The sequence below is a fragment of the Lathyrus oleraceus genome, chromosome 6, assembly GCF_024323335.1.
Source record: "Lathyrus oleraceus cultivar Zhongwan6 chromosome 6, CAAS_Psat_ZW6_1.0, whole genome shotgun sequence".
Classification (NCBI taxonomy): Eukaryota; Viridiplantae; Streptophyta; class Magnoliopsida; order Fabales; family Fabaceae; genus Lathyrus; species Lathyrus oleraceus.
This window is the reverse complement of record NC_066584.1, coordinates 396,410,161-396,428,594: the sequence shown is the minus strand read 5'-3', so window position 1 is coordinate 396,428,594 and position 18,434 is coordinate 396,410,161. Positions and strand designations below refer to the sequence as shown.

Genomic DNA, 18,434 nt, shown 5'->3' with positions numbered 1-18,434 from the left:
CTTGATCACCAAGCATGTATTGCATTTGTATATCATTGCTTTTCATATGTTTACTAACCAAATGTACAAAAATATTGTCATCTAACCATGTTACTTGCAGCTGAAGCAATCATCAGTCAATCAGTCAAATCAGGCCTTGAGCAATTGATGGTGACCATTCTTGAAGAATTTGGACACCATGATCATTCATTAAGAGTTCATATTAACTTGTGATATCATTTGGAACCAAGATCTCGATTGAAAGAGGCTTGGAATTCATCAGAATATGGCCCAGTCAACCAAAAGTCAACAAAAGTCAACTGTGGTCAACTGTGGATTTAATCAGTGATTTGATGATTGGAATTGGTAGAAAGACCTCATTCATGTCCATATAAACTTCATTTGGCATTTCAAAGGCCAAGGTTGAAGGAATTGAGGTCAGACAGAAAGTTTCCCAAGATAGCAGGTGACTGGTAACTGAAGTTTCCAAAAGTGGAAAGTTTTTGACCTCAAAAACAGAAGTCCAAGGAAGCTTCAAATGAAAAATTGTTCAACATGACAGATGTAGATCTTGTTCTCACCTTTCCAAAAAGTCCAAGAACTCAAAAATCCAGTGTGTGGTTTGCAAGATATGATCAGATGAATTTCAAAAAAGACCCGTAATCGGGAGGGCATAACTACCACATGGTTTATCCAAATTGCAAGTTCTTTATATGCACAAACTCCATTTAATATGTACTTCAAAGTTGCATAATTGGATTTTTTTTGGAAAAGGCTCCATGCAAAATGCCATTTTTGAAGTGAATCAATTTAAGGAGAGGGGCAAAATGGTCCACATTTGAAAATATTGGGAATTTGCAAACAAGGCTTATACCAACAGCTCCCAATTGATATTTTGGACTGGTTTCAAGTGTTAATTTTCTGCAGAGCATGCTTCTAAAATCAAAGAGCTTAAAAGCCAATTCACACACAAAACCAATTTTGGGACTAATCTCATTTTTTTGCTTAATACAATTATAGTTTAGATTAAGCACTGCATATAAAAACAAAAACTCTAACAGAATTGGAATTTTTTTTGCTGCTAATGACAACTTTCAGAAACTTCTACACAATCATTTTTTCAGCTAACAGAAAAAAAAGCTAACGGCAAAAAACCACTCTCTGCAAATCATTCGCACAATCACTCTCAAAAGGACAATTCTCATAATCACTCTCTCACGATCACAATCACAACTCCACAATCACAATTGCATCTAACAAAAAAAAAAGAAAAACTCCAAGCTCTCTCTCATTTTCGACTCGAAGTTTCACAAACTTTTTTCTGATTTTTCTTCAAGATCCTTCGATCTTTTGTGCAATTTGGCTGTAGATTCACGTTTTGCAGGTAATGCTGAAGTGCTGCTGAGCAAGATTGAGATGAAATTGCAACAAATTCGTGACTGTTGTGGAGCTGTCCTTCCATGGTAATCAAGAAAATCCGTTCGATTCTCGCATCCTCGAGCTGAACGAACATCATCATCCACCTTCCGCGGCTACACACTCCGTCTGTCTCGCTTTTGTTTTTGAGCTCTGCAGATCGCCATTTCCGCAACCGTCGTCAAGAGAGGTTGGATTTCCAAAATTCGTAATCGTCTCGATTTCGTTAGGGATTCGGTAGAGTAGTGATTGTAGAATCATCTGGATCTTGTAGATTGCAATTTCGTTATGTGTTGCTTGAGTTATTGTCAATTGAAATTTCGGTGCACTTCTTGTTTTCTTTCGATTCGCATTGTGTAGTAATCTATAGACGAAATTGGCTGTATATCCTTGCTCCTGGTACAAAACCGCTTCAATCGGTATATTATTCATGCGTTTCCGTTACCATTTGCTCGAAACCGCTATCGCCGTCGAAGAACACACCGGCTGCGCATGCGAAGAAGATGAATCTGGAAATTCTCCAGTGTTGATTCGCCAGACGCGATCTCGACCGTCCATCCATCATAAGTGAAACGGTGCCGTTTTTGGCATGGCATTAAAATTACATCCGTGCCATCAGCTCATAATTTAATTAATTGAGTTAATAAATCCTAATTTAATTCTAAGTAATTACTAAATAAATATTGAAAACCTTAGAAAATTCATATAATCCACAACTTTAATCCAAAAAATCAAGGATTTTTTGTTGATCATCATTTTTTCTCTATTATTTTATAAAAATCAAAAAGGAAATAGTGCTTGAAAAAAATATCAATGGACCTAGAGATGTTATTAATGTGCATTATTTCCATATACATTACCATTTTAATTCTATAATTCACATACTCCATCCAAATTAAGTGAAAATTGAGACACCTATTCTAGACCTCCTTCTGGTTTTTTTGACATAGGCTTGGTAATTTTTTAGCCTATGGTTTTTTATCTATGAATTATTGAAATTGGATATGTACATATGTGACATAGTTTGGTATGCTGAATTCACCAAATTGATTACCATGCTTCCCATTGGCCAATGGCCCTAATTTTTTGCAGGGAGCTCAGTTAACATGTTTGCTATCACTGTGAATTTTCTGGGATTTTTACAATCAATTTCCAATTTGATTCATATTTTTTTTGCTGCCTAGCATGTTAGAGTTCCATTGGTGTAACCTTTAGCATTTATGTTGCCATTTCCTCATAATTAATCCAATGACCTTGAAAATTGATAGCATGGTTCCTAACATGTTAATGTAGCATTTAGCTTTGGTCCCATGTATTTTTAATGTACCATTGCTGTTTACCATCTAATTGAAGTTGGTGTATAATTTTTGACTTCATTTGATGTAGTTTTTGCATGCCTTGTCATGTTTAATTAATTCCTATTGATCTACTAGTCCAAATGACTTGAAAATTAACATGTGGCTTGCTGAATGTCTTCTGGTTAGAACATAATTTTTGTGGATTTTTTGGTGCCATTTTGGCATTTATTTGAATGTGATCTTGCTGGTTGTTTGTATGAGACTCCACATTGTATCTTTTGCCATCCATGTTGCATAAATTGAAATGTGGGCATAGTTTGAATATGGGACCAATTGGGATCCCTTTGTAATTGATATAGCTTGAATTTAATCATGAATTGGCTGCTGTTTTAAGATTTTTCCATCTTTTGGACCCTAGGCTAGTCCTAGTGGTCATGTTACTTACATTTGAAGTGAATTGTGCCTTTTCAGGTTAAGGAGTTAATGATTAAGGAATTTGCTCCACATTATGGATTGTGTTACTTGACACATATGACTAATGTATTTGTTTTGTAGGATGTTTGGTTCATGTGAGCCTTGTGCTATGCACACTATCGTTTGATTATAATTGTAATGTGTTAATTGATTCTTATGTTGTTATCTGTTTATGAATGGGATGCTGATTTTATTGGATTGTTTCCAGGTACCCTTTAGTCGCTCAGTTCTCTTAAGAACTTGCATTGCTTTGCTTATAAGCAATTGGCATTGAGGTATAGAACCTTCTTCTTCATGTAGTCTGGAGACCCGGTCTGTTATTTGACCGGGCAAATTGTCTGAAGTCCTCCTTAAGAGGCAATGATTGTGTATGTTTATATTTGTCCCAAGCAGGAAAAGTCCTCATTCGAGGCAATTGGTGGAAGGTAGAGATAAGTAGCCTATCTCCCACTATTCAGTGAGTCTTCTCATTGCTCCCATTACATGGTTGTAGCATTGAGATCCATACCCAAGATCTATCGAGTCTAATTGGGGAAAGAGTTCCATCTTTCTGAACTCCCCCACATTCTTATATTTACATGCTCTCTCGGACATGAGATAGAAGCAATGAGGCACACCCCTCATATCCTTTCATCTGCTTCACCTGAGCCCCTCAATGGCCAGGTTAAGAGCGACTTTGACCCTATTCCAGATGGCTTTAATGCCTTACCTTTGCTTGAGCCCAAATTGTGTGGTTATAGTGTGTGCTCCTTGATTATATGGTTTGATTATTTGATTCGTCATACATGATTACTTGATTGCCATTGTGCATTTTACCTTTGATTGCCATTAGTGCATGTTTATGTCATTTGTCCTTGTGACATTGTTTGCTTACCCATCGAGGAACCAGTTATAAGTCCCTGTAAGGCGGCATCTGTTCCCATGACATGGAAGGGGTAGAGTGTAAGACCTCATTGGTCACTCATATCCATTGCCTAGTGCATTTACTTGCGTATGTGAGGATTCATTGTAAGTCCCTGTGATGTGGCATTTGTTTTCCTAGGATCATACTGTGGAGGTTAACATAAGTCCAGATAGATTGGCAGTTGACTTCCCTGTTTTGTTTTTTGTTGTATTCTGATGGAGATTAGTGTAAGTCCATAGAGTGGCTTCTGATATCCTTACTTGTTTTAGGAGACAGGTATAAGACCATTGAGTGGCATCCAGGATCCGCTTTTATTTACTTTCATCTGTTACCATGTTCATATCATTGCTCATTTGTAGCCTATTCCTAAGGACCCTCTTGAATCATCTTCTATATGATTTCAAGAGGCGGACCCTTCTAAGAAGTTTTACATTCCACCATTATCCATTCATCCCATTGTGTCCTACCTTTTCACACATGTTTTAAAAAAAAACTTGAAATAAGTGTTGTGCAAACATTCTCACCTTCTTTCCAAATTAGAAACTTGGACCTTAAGTCCATGATTTTTCCAAACTTCATTTTTGTAAATACTTCATTTTGAATTGACTTTAATCATACTTTGACCTTTTTGTAAATAATCCAAATAACTTCACCCATTCAAATGATTTTGTGGCTTTGTCCATGTTTGTTAAGTTTTCATACATTAGCTATAGGTTTGATTTACCCTAGTTGGTTGATATTAATCTCACCTATTTGTCCTTAGTAGATGAATTGTAAGCCTTCCTTGCCTATTATAGGGTTAACCCCTCTCTGGCAAGTGGAAGCTTTTCTCACATGGTGGACTAGTTGTTATATAAGGTTGAGTTTTCTCCCATGGGTAACGTAAAACCTTAGTGCTATTGTTTTAAAATGAACTCACAAATGTTTTGGAAAATTTTTAGCCGAACTACGGCGTTTTGATCCTGTAAAGGTACGTAGGCAATGGTTATCCATCCAAACACAAAAATAATTAACTTGTACATTCTTTCCTCATCATCCCACTCATGTTTGCACAATACTTATGTCATGACAAATAATAATTTTCAAACAACAAGTGTGAAAAGGGCTCCCTAGGAGTACCTAGGACGCATTGGGTGCCTAACACCTTCCCATTGCGTAATTTACCCCTTACCCCGATCTCTGATCTTTTTCATTAGTTTTCTACGTGTAAAACTTCTTAGGTTTTTGTTCGCTTTTTAACCAGTCCTTAGGATAAATAAAAGTGCGGTGGCGACTCTATGTTCATTGTATACATTGCTTGTGATTTAATCAATAGATCATATAGTAACGAATACACCGCTACAGAAAAGTGGCGACTCTGCTGGGGAGATAAATCCTGGTGGTATCGCCTACTTTTCACCCTTGTTGTGTGATATATTATTATCTGTTATTTGACATATTTTTGTACAATTTGGGATAACTGTATTGATTGTAATGTTTGAATTGCTTGATATACAAATGTTGTTTGCTTTGGTGATCTCTGTGAGATGAGTTCTATACCCGAACTCGAGTGCACTCTAGGATAGGAGAATGGCATAGTCTTGTCGACTGGTGTGGAGTAGTCCTTAGCCAGTTGACTTGCGAGACCATTCACTTGGTGGAGGTCATGTTGGATTAATAATGTCACACAAGTTATTTGTGGTTTGGCATTATTCTTTCAATCATGTGCCTTAGAAGCCAAGGACCTTAGTTTACCAAACCCATCTTGGCCTATTTTTAGGACGTAGTGCGGAAGTCGTTCAGATGTAAGTTCTGATGCGATTGTCACGCGATACTACACTCATAAGAGTTTCTCTTGAGAATATTTTTGGAATACGAGTATTCGTTCCTCCGATAATATTCGAAAGATGGAACGATGATTATGGGAACCTCTGGTAGAACATGTCTGGCAGGTTTAAACCCTAGTACATTCCCTTTGGGTGGTTCTTAACCGAGACTCCATGCTCGTGACTCTCAGCAAACCCGTGATTCGTGGTTGAGTCGTTCAAACATCGTTAATATCAATGGATCCCGGATCAGGTGTAAAACCTAAAATCCACCAAAGCGGCTGGTTGATATTAAGGATGTTTGAACCAGTTCATGTACCGTTAATATCAATGGAACTTGGGTGTCGATAAGGTGAAAACCTAAATCCACCAAAATGGATGATTGATATTAGGGATACAATGGGCTTTCCCATGACCTTTGTTTGGTGTGCTTTGCTTGATCCTTGTGTGTGATTGTTGCATTCATACATTCATGCATTCATCTACATTCCATGTCATCGAAAAAAATCAGAAAATTTTCAAGGAACTTAAAAGGGTTTATTTGCAAAATTTTCAGACATGGAAAGACCAAAGAGGCATACGAAGAAGTACAGTTTCCGACAGCCCGATGTAAAAGAGTTAAGGAACCTGACATCTTATGTACTAGATCCCTTGGGTTTCAAGGCTCGATATGGGAAGCTTCTGCCGCTGTTGACTACTCAGGTGGATGAGGGATTGATGAGCACTCTTGCTCAGTTCTATGATCCGCTGTATCGTTGCTTCTTATTTCCGGACTTCCAGCTGTTGCCAACTTTGGAAGAATACTCCCACCTTATTGGGATCCCGATTCTGGATCAGGTGCCGTTCAGTGGCCTAGAGAGCATTCCATCTGCTAAGGAGATTGCTAGCCTGTTGCATATAGATGAAGCCTTGATCAAAGCTAATCTGATTACCAAAGGTGGGATTAAGGGTTTCTCTTCCGAGTTCCTTGTCGCTCAAGCTACCTTCTATGGAGAAGCCAGGAGTGAAGATGCCTTCGAGGCTTTGTTTGTATTACTCATCTATGGATTAGTGCTATTTCCCAACTTTGACAAGTTCGTGGACATGAATGCTGTCAGGATCTTCTCAGTTCTTAATCCAGTCCCGACTTTGTTGGGCGATGCCTATTTCTCTCTGCACCTGAGGAATATGAAGGGTAGTGGAGTCATTGTATGTTGTCTACCTTTGCTGTACAAGTGGTTTATTTCGCACTTGCCGCAGACCATTGCTTTTAAGGAGAACAAGAGTTGTCTACGGTGGTCTCAGAGACTCATGTCTCTCACTAATGATGATATCTCTTGGTACGATCGTGTATATGATACTGTGCAGATTATTGATTCTTGTGGTGAATTCCCGAATGTGCCTCTTCTCGGTACATGTGGTGGGATCAGCTACAACCCTACACTTGCACGTCGTCAGCTTGGGTTCCCCCTAAAGGATAAACCTCATAACATTCTGTTAGAAGGTGTATTCTTTCAGGAGGGTAAAGATCCCCAAGGCTTGAAAGCCAGATTCGTCCGCGCTTGGCGCAATATCCGAAAGAAGAGTAAGAATGAATTGGGTCCGAAGAATTGCATTGCTTTGGAGCCTTATACTTCCTGGGTCAGACAGCGAGCTGCCGAATACCTGATGCCTTATGACCATCCGAAGCCTACACCTTTGGACGTGGCTGGGCCTTCAACCCTCCCTATCCAACGTGTAGAGGAGTCGAGAGAAGAAGACCTTTCACGTGCTTGGATCCGTGAAAGAGAAGAATTGCTGCAACAGATTAAGGAGAAGGATGCTCTGATAGAGTTTCTTGAGCATCAGGTGATCGACGACCCGAACGACACCTGGACTTCTTTGCTTCCTCAGTCTTCTAAGTTTTGGAAGAGGAAGTATGATCAGCTTGCTAAGGCAAAAGCAGATATGGAAGCGGCTTATGAGAGAGAGATCAAGAAGTTGTGCACTTCTCGTCTTCCAGCGTCCCGAGCTAATAGGGATCCATAGGATGTTATTTTCCTTTTCTCCTTGTAATTGAATCGAATTGTTGTACTTCTTTGTCCAATATATTGAATGAGATATTTTCCATGTGAAATCCAAAATGCTTAAATAATCGAAATATTGCAAATAATGCCCTAAGGGTTCCTTGAAAATAAAACAATGCATCTGCACAAGCATTTCATGCATCATGTTGCATAAGCAGGTACCTTGTTTCTGGTCTTCTTGTCCTGACTCTGCTCTTCATTTATTTTGAAGACAAGCTGACTCACCGGTATTATACCCGAGCAAATTCTGCAAGAGTAATGGATCAGCTAGAGCAAGAGAACAGAGAACTGAGAGATGAAGTCGCCAGACTTGGCGCCCTGATGGAGCAACTCCTTGCTGCTCAGAATCAACCTGCTCAACCGCCTGCAACTCCCGTCCAGGGGACCGTTGTCTCAGAGATTGCTACTTCTGTCATGCCTGCTGCCAGTGTTCAGTATATGCCCAATGTTATGCCAGCCGGGTACCCGTGGGGTATGCCTCCAGGTTTCATGCCAGACATCCCTGCTCCGACCTTCGTTCATATGCCGGCATCTAGCCCGGTCATTACTGCTGCTCCTCCTGTTGTGCACGCTATGCCAAGGGCAGAGGAACCCATCTATCATTCCGAGCCATCTGAGGGCCCGGACGTTAATGAGAAAATGGACGCTATGAATGACCAATTCCTTGAGCTGAGGAAGGAATTGAAGACCCTCCGCGGTAAAGACCTATTCGGCAAGTCTGCTGCCGAGCTCTGCCTAGTTCCAGGTGTTAAAATTCCAATCAAATTCAAAGTTCCTGACTTTGAGAAATACAAAGGGAACACCTGTCCTCTTGCACACCTGGTCATGTACGCCAGGAAGATGTCAACTCAGACCGACAACGATCAGCTATTGATCCACTACTTCCAGGACAGCTTGTCCGGTGCTGCGCTTCGGTGGTATATGAACCTGAACAGTGCCAACGTCCAATCCTTCAATGACCTTGGCGAGGCTTTCGTCAAGCAATACAAATATAACGTCGATATGGCGCCTGACAGAGATCAACTCAGGTCTATGTCGCAGAAGGATAAGGAGACTTTTAAAGAGTACGCCCAGAGGTGGCGAGAGCTTGCGGCTCAGATCACTCCACCGCTCGAGGAGAAAGAAATGACTAAGATTTTCCTTAAAACTCTTAGCTCATTTTATTATGAGCGAATGGTGGCTAGTGCTCCCTCAGACTTCACCGAGATGGTGAATATGGGGATGAGACTTGAAGAGGGTGTCCGTGAAGGACGGTTGGCTAAGGATGAAGGCTCTTCTAGCAAGAGGTATGGCTCTTTTGCTAAGAAGAAGGATGGGGAAGCACATGCTGTGCAGTCCCATAGGTCAAGGAAACCTCCGGTTCAGGGGAAACCGACTCGCCGTGCAGGTCATCAACATCAGGTGGCCCATATCGCTCCTGTCTTCAAAGACAATTCTCAGCAGTATCAACCTCAGCATCAATATCAGCAACCTCAATATCAGCAACCGCAGCGCCCACAGCAACAGGCCTACCAGCCTCGTGGGAGCACAACAAATCAAGCCAATTTGAGTTATGACCGGAAAAAGATCAGCTTCGATCCTATCCCCATGTCATACGCAGAGCTTTATCCCTCCTTGTTGGAGAGGAAATTGGTTACTCCCAGGGATCCTCCTGCCATTCCTGCTAATCCACAATGGTGGTACAAACCAGATCAGCATTGTGTGTATCATTCCGGAGCTCCGGGCCATAATATAGAGAACTGTTATCCACTCAAGACAAAGGTTCAAGACCTGATGAGATGTGGAATTTTGAGCTTCGAAGATTCGGGCCCAAATGTTACCAAGAACCCACTGCCTTCGCATGGGAAATCTGTAAACATGGTCCAGGGATGCCCTGGGAAATACAAAGTCAAATATGTGAGTCATATTAGACAATCGTTGGTGGAGTTACATCGCCTGCTGTGCCAGTATAGCCATATGGTACATGATCATGATAAGTGTCGTATCTGTTCGGTGAACCGTCTGGGGTGCAATCAGGTACGAAGAGAGCTACAAGAATTGTTAGACGAAGGAACCATTGAGATTCTCCAGAATCGCAATGTCGACGAAGATGAACCTGAGGTTAATGTTATATCTCCAGTGTTCAAATTGCCAGAGCCTGTTGTTATTCGCTACGATAGCAGCAAGCCGAAGACTTCTCCTTCACTTGTGATTAAACCTGCCGGCCCCGTGCCGTATTCTTCTGATAGAGCTGTGCCATTCAGGTACAATCCAGTTGCCGTGCAAGATGGGGTGGAAGTGCCTTTGCCATCAACTGCTGTTACCAATATTGTCGATGTAAGCGGCCTGACCCGGAGTGGTCGTGTATTCTCTGCGCCTGTTAAGGCCCCTGTTGCTTCTGAATCTTCTGAGCGTCCAGTTGGGACTGCAGTTAATAGCCAGAATCCGGCACTTGATGTTGCCAGACCCTCTTCCATACAAAAAACTCCTACTTCTTCAGCTGGCCCGAGTGGCATTTCGAATGAAGAATCTGATGAGATGCTGAGGCTCATCAAGAAGAGCGAATATAACGTTGTAGACCAGCTTCTACACACGCCTTCCAAAATCTCCATATTATCCTTGCTGATGCATTCAGAACCCCATAGGGAGGCTCTGCAGAAAGTATTGGATTTGGCGTACGTTGATCATGACGTCACCATTGAACAATTTGACAGTATTGTTGCAAACATCACTGCTCGCAACACTTTGAGTTTCAGTGACGCTGATCTCCCTGAGGAGGGAAGAGACCACAACATGGCTCTACACATATCTCTGAACTGCAAATCTGATGCTATGTCCAATGTGTTGGTGGACACTGGATCATCTCTTAATGTGTTGCCTAAATCCACACTCTCCAGATTGTCATACCAAGGTCCTCCTATGAGGCAGAGTGGGGTTGTTGTGAAGGCTTTTGATGGGTCGCGCAAGACCGTAATAGGGGAAGTTGATCTCCCTATCAAGATAGGCCCAAGTGATTTCCAGGTTACCTTCCAGGTAATGGACATCCACCCATCATACAGCTGTCTCCTTGGCAGGCCATGGATTCACGAGGCTGGCGCCGTGACATCCACCCTACACCAGAAGCTGAAGTTTGTTAAGAATAAAAAACTGGTTGTGGTAGGGGGAGAAAAGGCTCTCCTGGTTAGCCACCTGTCTTCCTTCTCATATATTGATGCAGAGGATGAAGTTGGAACCCCGTTCCAAGCTTTATCTATTGATGAACCTATTGAGAAGAAGTCTCCATCATTTGCTTCCTACCGTGATGCAAAACTGGCCATTGAATGTGGTGCAGTCGCTGGTTTAGGGAAGGTGATTGAGCTAGAAGACAATAAATCCCGGGCTGGCATTGGCTTTTGTTCTGGGGCATATAATGAGCACGGTCTGTTCACGAGTGGAGGATTCATCCATGACGATCAGTCTGTCGAAGAGGAAGCCGCTGCTATCATTGAAGAAGATACAGAGGATATGAGCAATTTTGTTATTCCTGGTGGCGTCTGCCACAATTGGGTCGTTGTGGATGTTCCTACAGTTATCCATAGATCAGAGTAATAATGCTCACTTTGTTTAAAACCCTTCTCCCATGCCAAAAGGAGAAGTGATGACATTGTTGGCAGCATTTAATGCAATGATGTTTTCATTCAATTAATGCATTGTTAAACATTTGTTTTTCCATTTGTTTTCACTTTTTGCTTTTTGCATGAAATCAGTGATCACAAAAAACCCTGAAAAACAAGAAAACAGCTTTTTCATCTGCATAAATGATTTGCTTGTTTAAATTCAAAAGCTTTTCATTATCCAGAATCACTATGCAGGGATTTCTAAACCCATTGAACATAATGATCCAACGCCATCTCCCAAATTTGAATTCCTTGTATTCGAGGCAGAGGAAGATGATGTTGAAGGGATCCCTGATGAGATTTCCCGAGCACTTGAGCAATAAAAAGCAAATCATTCAGCTGCGTCTCAGGAACCCAGCAACAGTCAAACTGGGGCATTACCAATGTAATGTAAAAAAAAACAAGAGAAGAGGGTGAAAAATCAAAGTAAAAGCAAAAATCAGGAAAAAAATTTCAAATAGAAAAAAGAATAAAAGAAGCCTGATACCCTCAAGTCCCAAGTTGACTGATACTGAATGGGCTCAGAGTCGTTCTGACCAACTGAATTTGATTGAAGAGAAGAGATTAACTGCCATGTGCCATGGTCAGTTATATCAGCAGAGAATGAAGAAAGCATTTGATAAGAAGGTCAAGCCTCGTGTGTTCCGAGAAGGTGACCTTGTGCTCAAGAAAGTTTTGTCTTTCGTGCCCGATTCCAGGGGCAAGTGGACTCCAAACTATGAGGGTCCATATGTTGTTAAGAGAGCCTTTTCAGGCGGAGCTTTGATGCTTACAACAATGGATGGGGAGGATTTCACTCGTCCTGTGAATTCAGATGCAGTTAAAAGATACTTTGCCTAAAAAAAAAAAGTATATGCAAATGAAAAACAGAATAGTTCGCTAAGTTGAAAACCCGAAAGGGCGGCTTAGGCAAAAATGAGTGTCTCAATGGAAAACCCGCAAGGGTAATCCAGGAAAAAATTAGAGACTTGATAAAAAAGCATATTTGCATCCCGCTAGATTGAGTACCTCACCCTGGGGCAATCTAGGTAAAAAATTAGGGATCAGGCAAGTAACCGCATCCTGACAAGACTTTCTGGTCATCAGCTGTCTTTTCGTCAGAGGATTCTCGATTCGTCGTCAACTGAAGCTTCGAATACATCGAGATTCAAATTGGTAGAGAAAGGATCATTATGTTCAATGTAGCCCTCTCCCAATATATATCACTGATTTCAAATTTGTACAGATCTATGGAGTCTTGCCATTTGCAGACTACCATTCCATCAAATCAATTTGAGCTTTTAGCCAATTATTTGCACTCTTATTTGTTTCAATTCAACAAATGTTTTGCATGTTTTAATTGATAAAAATATCATTGTTTTAAAAAAACAAAATTTTTTCAAAAATTATTGTTTTAAACAAAGTGAACATTCACGATGATAAAAGGATACTCGACGAATTTCTCAGTGCTCTCCCAAGGGTGGCATGATTTCCAACAGGTAAGACATTTATTCATACTCCTGGTTTGGTTTGTATCCTTCTTCTCCAGATTTGATTGTTGGGGTTGTTCCCCAAGCAGAGATTTGGTTGTTGGGGTTGCTCCCTAAGCAGAGCTTCTGTGGATTTTGACTCCCCGAAGCAGAATTGTGTATTGAAGACTCAGTCTGTTCTCCAGCAGTAGTCTCTCCCCGGCTTGATTGCTCAGTTGTTCAGGATAATTGTGGTTAGTGGGTTGATATCCCCGTATCCCGTATTTCTCCCCAAGTGGGTTGCCAGCATAATTGCAAGTCGAGTTGTTGGTGGAGTTATTCCCCAAGCAGAATGTTGTTGAAGACTCAGTTTTTTCCAGCAGCAATTTTCCCTTATCATGGATGCTTTCCTTGTGGAATATTCGGCGGTTGATGGTTTGTCACCTTAGTGCCTCGCCACTTTCTCCAGTGGGTCGCTATGCCCAGACTTTATTTATCTCCTTGGCACAGTAGAGCTGTTATTGATATCCCCATTGCAGTCGCGAGCAGAGTTGTTGTCACTCTCCCCAGCGCAGTTGCCAGCGGATTTGTCTGTTTTCTCAGCACGGTCGCTTTCCTTTTGGAAGACTCGGGAAGTCAGTGGTTTGATGCCCGATACTTTACCCTTTCCCCGGCAAAGTCGTCAGTGGAGTTGTTTACTTTCTCTCTATCAGAATGGTTGTTATTCTCAGCAGAGCAGGATTTATTTCCCTACTCCGTGGTTTATTGGGTTGATATCCCCGTATTTTCATCCATCTTTCTCCAACATTTGTCTGCAGAGCGGTTGTTAAGGCAGTATTGCCTGTTGAACCTCTTTCAATCCCCGGTATGGTCGGTTGATAGCTCCGTCATCCAGAGATTGTATTGATTTCCTGATCACTTTTCGATCCTCAGTAGAGCGGATTTTGTTGCAGAATCTGCTGATGTGATCCATCAGATGCGTGTTCGCCCCGAGTAGAGTGGTTTGTTGCAGAATCTACTTGTTTGGTGTTTTCCTTCCTCAGTGGGTTGTTCCCCAAGAGAGTAGTTGATGATATCCCCAGTAGAGTTGCTTGTGCAGCCAAACTCTATCCGGGTGACCTTTGCTCCCTCAGTGGGTTGTTCCCCAATGGAGTTATGTTGGATCCGTTTCCATAGCAGTATGCTAGGATCCCCTGCAGGACTTTGAGATTCTCTTGTTCCCCGACAGATTCGTCTTGGTGGCTCTTTGCCTGTTGTGACTTTCTGTGCCCAGTTGGGATGATCGCTGATCCATTGCTCAGAGATTTGGTATTCTCCAAGATATCCCTGATTCTTTTGCTTCTGCTTCCCAGCAGTACCCGCAGATCTTTGCTTTATAGCATATAGATCTCCAGCAGAATTGGCTTTCCAGTTGGTTTTCCCCTGGAAGTGTAATACCGGACGTTTGATTCCTGGACCTGTTGTGTTAGATATGTCTGTTTGGTCAGCATTCATCAAACATAAATCACGCATATTCATGCATATTCATGAAACATTCAGATATTCATGTTGCATTTTTGCCATATATCCTTTGTTTGTTGTTCTCTGCTATGGTGATATAGATCTCTTTATAGATCTCCCCAAGCGGATGTCGGGTGGTTAAATCTCTCCATATAGAGTCAGCCCCATAAGCAGAAAGTGTCTGTCTTTCCTTCTGCAGTTCCCCACTGAGATATACCCTCGTGGATGACAGTTTCTTCCGTTCCCTCCCAACACATATATTGGGATGGAGGTTCCTATTTGAGTTATATCCTCATTAGGACGTGTCTTGATTCAGTCTGTCCTTTCGGATCTTTCCTGAATTGACATTTGTCGTCTGTTCATTGTGCTTCCCTGTGGTGATTTTTAGCCCCAGCGGAGTTTCGGGCCTCTACCCTTATACCGGTAGTTGTAAGTCCTATTGTTCCCTGTCCTCTTGGCGGAATTTGTGGTTATATACCTTTCATTCCTCCGCAAGAGTCGATTTTGGCCTGTACCCTCATACAGGTAGTTGTAAGTCCTATTTTCCTGGCTTCTTGGCAGAACTTGTGGTTATACACCTTTTATTCCCCAGCCAGAGTTGTTGGTTTTCTACCTGATAGTCGGTAGTTGTAAATCCTAATTCCCTACTCTCCAACAGAGTTTGTGGTCTGTTATAAACCTCTTTTTGGTTTCTCGTGCGGATTCGTGATTTATTCTATCCCCACGCAGAATTTTTGGTTTTCTACCCCGTATTCGGTAGATGTAAACCCTAATTTGTGGTTATTCCCACCAGAGTATGACTGCCCTCATACCGGTAGTCGTAAGTCCTATCTCTTTTCCCCTAGCAGTGGTAACCTTTGTGGTTCGATCTGGTTGTTGGTGGATTTCCTGTTGTTGTGGTGTTATCCCAAACAGAGTTCTGTTCCCGGTGGTGATTTATACCCCCAGTGGAGTCTGTGGTTTTCTACCCCGTATTCGGTAGTTGTAAATCCTATGTTGCTGTGATTTTTCTCTCCAGCGGATTTTGTATCTTATGATACATGTGGATAATTGCCGGTTGCTAGCAATTTTATCCTCAGCTGAGTCTTTGGTTTCTTACCCAGTAGTCGGTATTGTTAAACCCCTTGTTTTCTCAGCCAGATTTTGGTCTTCTGCCCCGTATTCGGTAGATGTAAACCCTAATCTTCCTTTGTGGTTATCTTCATTCAATATGCGATGTTGATATTCCTCCCTGCCTTGGGTAGTTGCTCTTGAGTAAGCACTTGTATTCCCAGCAGTCTCCTGGATCATTGCCGGATGCTAGCAATGTTATCCTTTTGAAGTCGCCAGTGGGTCTTTTCACCGTTTGCTAGTGATTTGTTCCCTGGATCGTTGATTATATATCAATGCATCCCCAGCTTTTGCGGATAATTGCCGGATGCTTGCAATTTATCCCCGGTGAGTCTTTCATTTACCCTTTTGTCGGTAATGTTGTTACCCTCTTTGATTGGTCATCATTATATGCCTGTTTGGTATCCCGATGCCTTTCTTTTCGGTCGATTTATCCTTTATTAACCCTTATACCGGTTGTGGATAATCTTCCATGCGAGTATACTATCCACGGTCTGCCGGTAATGGATAATATATCTCAGGCACTCTTCAGTTGAAGCCTTTTGTGTTTCCCTGGTCGAGTAAGATTCGTTATTTCCCTTTGCGGAGTCGAATATTCTTGTTGTTGGATAATTGCCGGATGCTTGCAATTTATCCCTTTGAGTTGTCTTTCGTTTACCCGGATGCTTGGTAACGATTGTCTCTCTTTTTGGTTAGTCACCTATTATATACTTCGGTATCTCTGGTGTCTTTTCCTTTCGAGTATATTATTCACGGTCTGCCGGTAATGAATAATATGTCTCATGCGCTCTCTAGTTGGAATCCTTTGTTGATTTTCCCCAGCTGAGTAAGATTCGTATTCTTTGTAGAATCGAATATTTCATCCTTTAACCAGTTTGTGTTTCGGATGTGTGTTTTGGCATATATACCAATTCACGTTTTCGGTAGATCACCTATTATATACTTCGGTATCTCTGGTGTTTCTTACCATGCGAGTTTATTATCTACGTTCTGACGGTGATAGATAATATGTCTCATGCGAGTATCTTATCCACGGTCTGCCGGTAATGGATATTATATCTCATGCACTCTTTGGGTTTGTGTCCCCAGTTGAGTAAGGTTCGTTTTCCCGTTGTGGATTCGAATGTCCATCCTGTAAGTCGATTTGCTTTTTCAAGCCCTCCTTTCGGATGATGAGTGTCTTGGCATATATACCAATTCACGTTTCGGTCGGTCACCTATTATATACCTCGGTATCCCTGGTGTTTCCTTCCTGTCTACTCCCTATTATGACCTTGTTCCCCTGTGGAGTCAGATTTTCCTGAGTAGTATACCCTTTGTAGGTCTTTCTCAGATGTTGGTTGATTGATATCTCTCACCCTTATACCGGTCTTAGATATTCATTTTTCCTGAGTTTGTTACCCTTATACCGGTAACACCTCACTTCTTGTTGCGTTCCCAGGAGAGTCTCTTTGTTAGACATTCCCTTGTGGAGTTTCCTTCGGTGATTTTTACCCTTTTGCTATATGGGTGTTTATTCCCCAATATATGCATTTTCCCGGCAGGGAGGTTCTATGTGAATCTTTTCCTGGTCCGAGTCCGGATTTTTATCCGAAGTATCCTTCATGGATAATTTGAGTCAGCCTGTGTCTTTCCTATGGATTTATTTTCCTCTGGAATTCTTTATTCCCCGGTGTGAGTCCTTTGCTTCCCCAGCAAGCTCTCCAGTCCGATGTCTGTTATCCCCACTCGGAGTCGTGCCTTAGTTCACGCTATGTCAGTTTTGTCATTTCCCTAATCAAAGTCGTGTCCTGTTCACGCATTCTTTTTCTTTACTATCCCCTAATAGAGTCCCAATGAAGAGTCTTATTAGAGTCTCTGCTCCTGGTGAGTGTATTACTCCGATGGATCGTCTTTTCTTCTGTGTGAACCATATATTCCCCACAGAATTTGCTTTTGCACGCATACATCTGCATCATGAGGTCTCTTAGGGACCAAAATTTGTCTCATTACTATTATTTAAGCCCATTCTACCGCGTCGAGATGAAGATTTCTAAACTTCGCTTCTCCGGCTAGAATGACCTTAAATAGGGGCATCTGTAAGACCCCAATTTTGGGCCCTAAGATCCCTCATGGCCCATATCATATCATATCATGGCCTCAAGGATCAATGCATACCTTAGCTCCTCTCCTAGTGGGTGGGATACCTTGTGAGTGTGATTCTTGATCACCAAGCATGTATTGCATTTGTATATCATTGCTTTTCATATGTTTACTAACCAAATGTACAAAAATATTGTCATCTAACCATGTTACTTGCAGCTGAAGCAATCATCAGTCAATCAGTCAAATCAGGCCTTGAGCAATTGATGGTGACCATTCTTGAAGAATTTGGACACCATGATCATTCATTAAGAGTTCATATTAACTTGTGATATCATTTGGAACCAAGATCTCGATTGAAAGAGGCTTGGAATTCATCAGAATATGGCCCAGTCAACCAAAAGTCAACAAAAGTCAACTGTGGTCAACTGTGGATTTAATTAGTGATTTGATGATTGGAATTGGTAGAAAGACCTCATTCATGTCCATATAAACTTCATTTGGCATTTCAAAGGCCAAGGTTGAAGGAATTGAGGTCAGACAGAAAGTTTCCCAAGATAGCAGGTGACTGGTAACTGAAGTTTCCAAAAGTGGAAAGTTTTTGACCTCAAAAACAGAAGTCCAAGGAAGCTTCAAATGAAAAATTGTTCAACATGACAGATGTAGATCTTGTTCTCACCTTTCCAAAAAGTCCAAGAACTCAAAAATCCAGTGTGTGGTTTGCAAGATATGATCAGA

At 41.6% G+C, this 18,434-nt stretch overlaps 1 protein-coding gene across 1 annotated transcript; it reads left to right on the top strand.

Annotated features, from left to right (window-relative positions):
- The first annotated feature begins 894 nt into the window (after window positions 1-894).
- Window positions 895-7,964, top strand: LOC127096415 (uncharacterized). The gene is made up of 3 exons (XM_051034987.1): window positions 895-1,585; window positions 3,376-3,442; window positions 6,433-7,964. The coding sequence occupies exon 3, from the start codon at window positions 6,435-6,437 to the stop codon at window positions 7,881-7,883; it is 1,449 nt and encodes a 482-aa protein (XP_050890944.1). The 5' UTR covers window positions 895-1,585; window positions 3,376-3,442; window positions 6,433-6,434; the 3' UTR covers window positions 7,884-7,964.
- The last annotated feature ends 10,470 nt before the right edge of the window (window positions 7,965-18,434 follow it).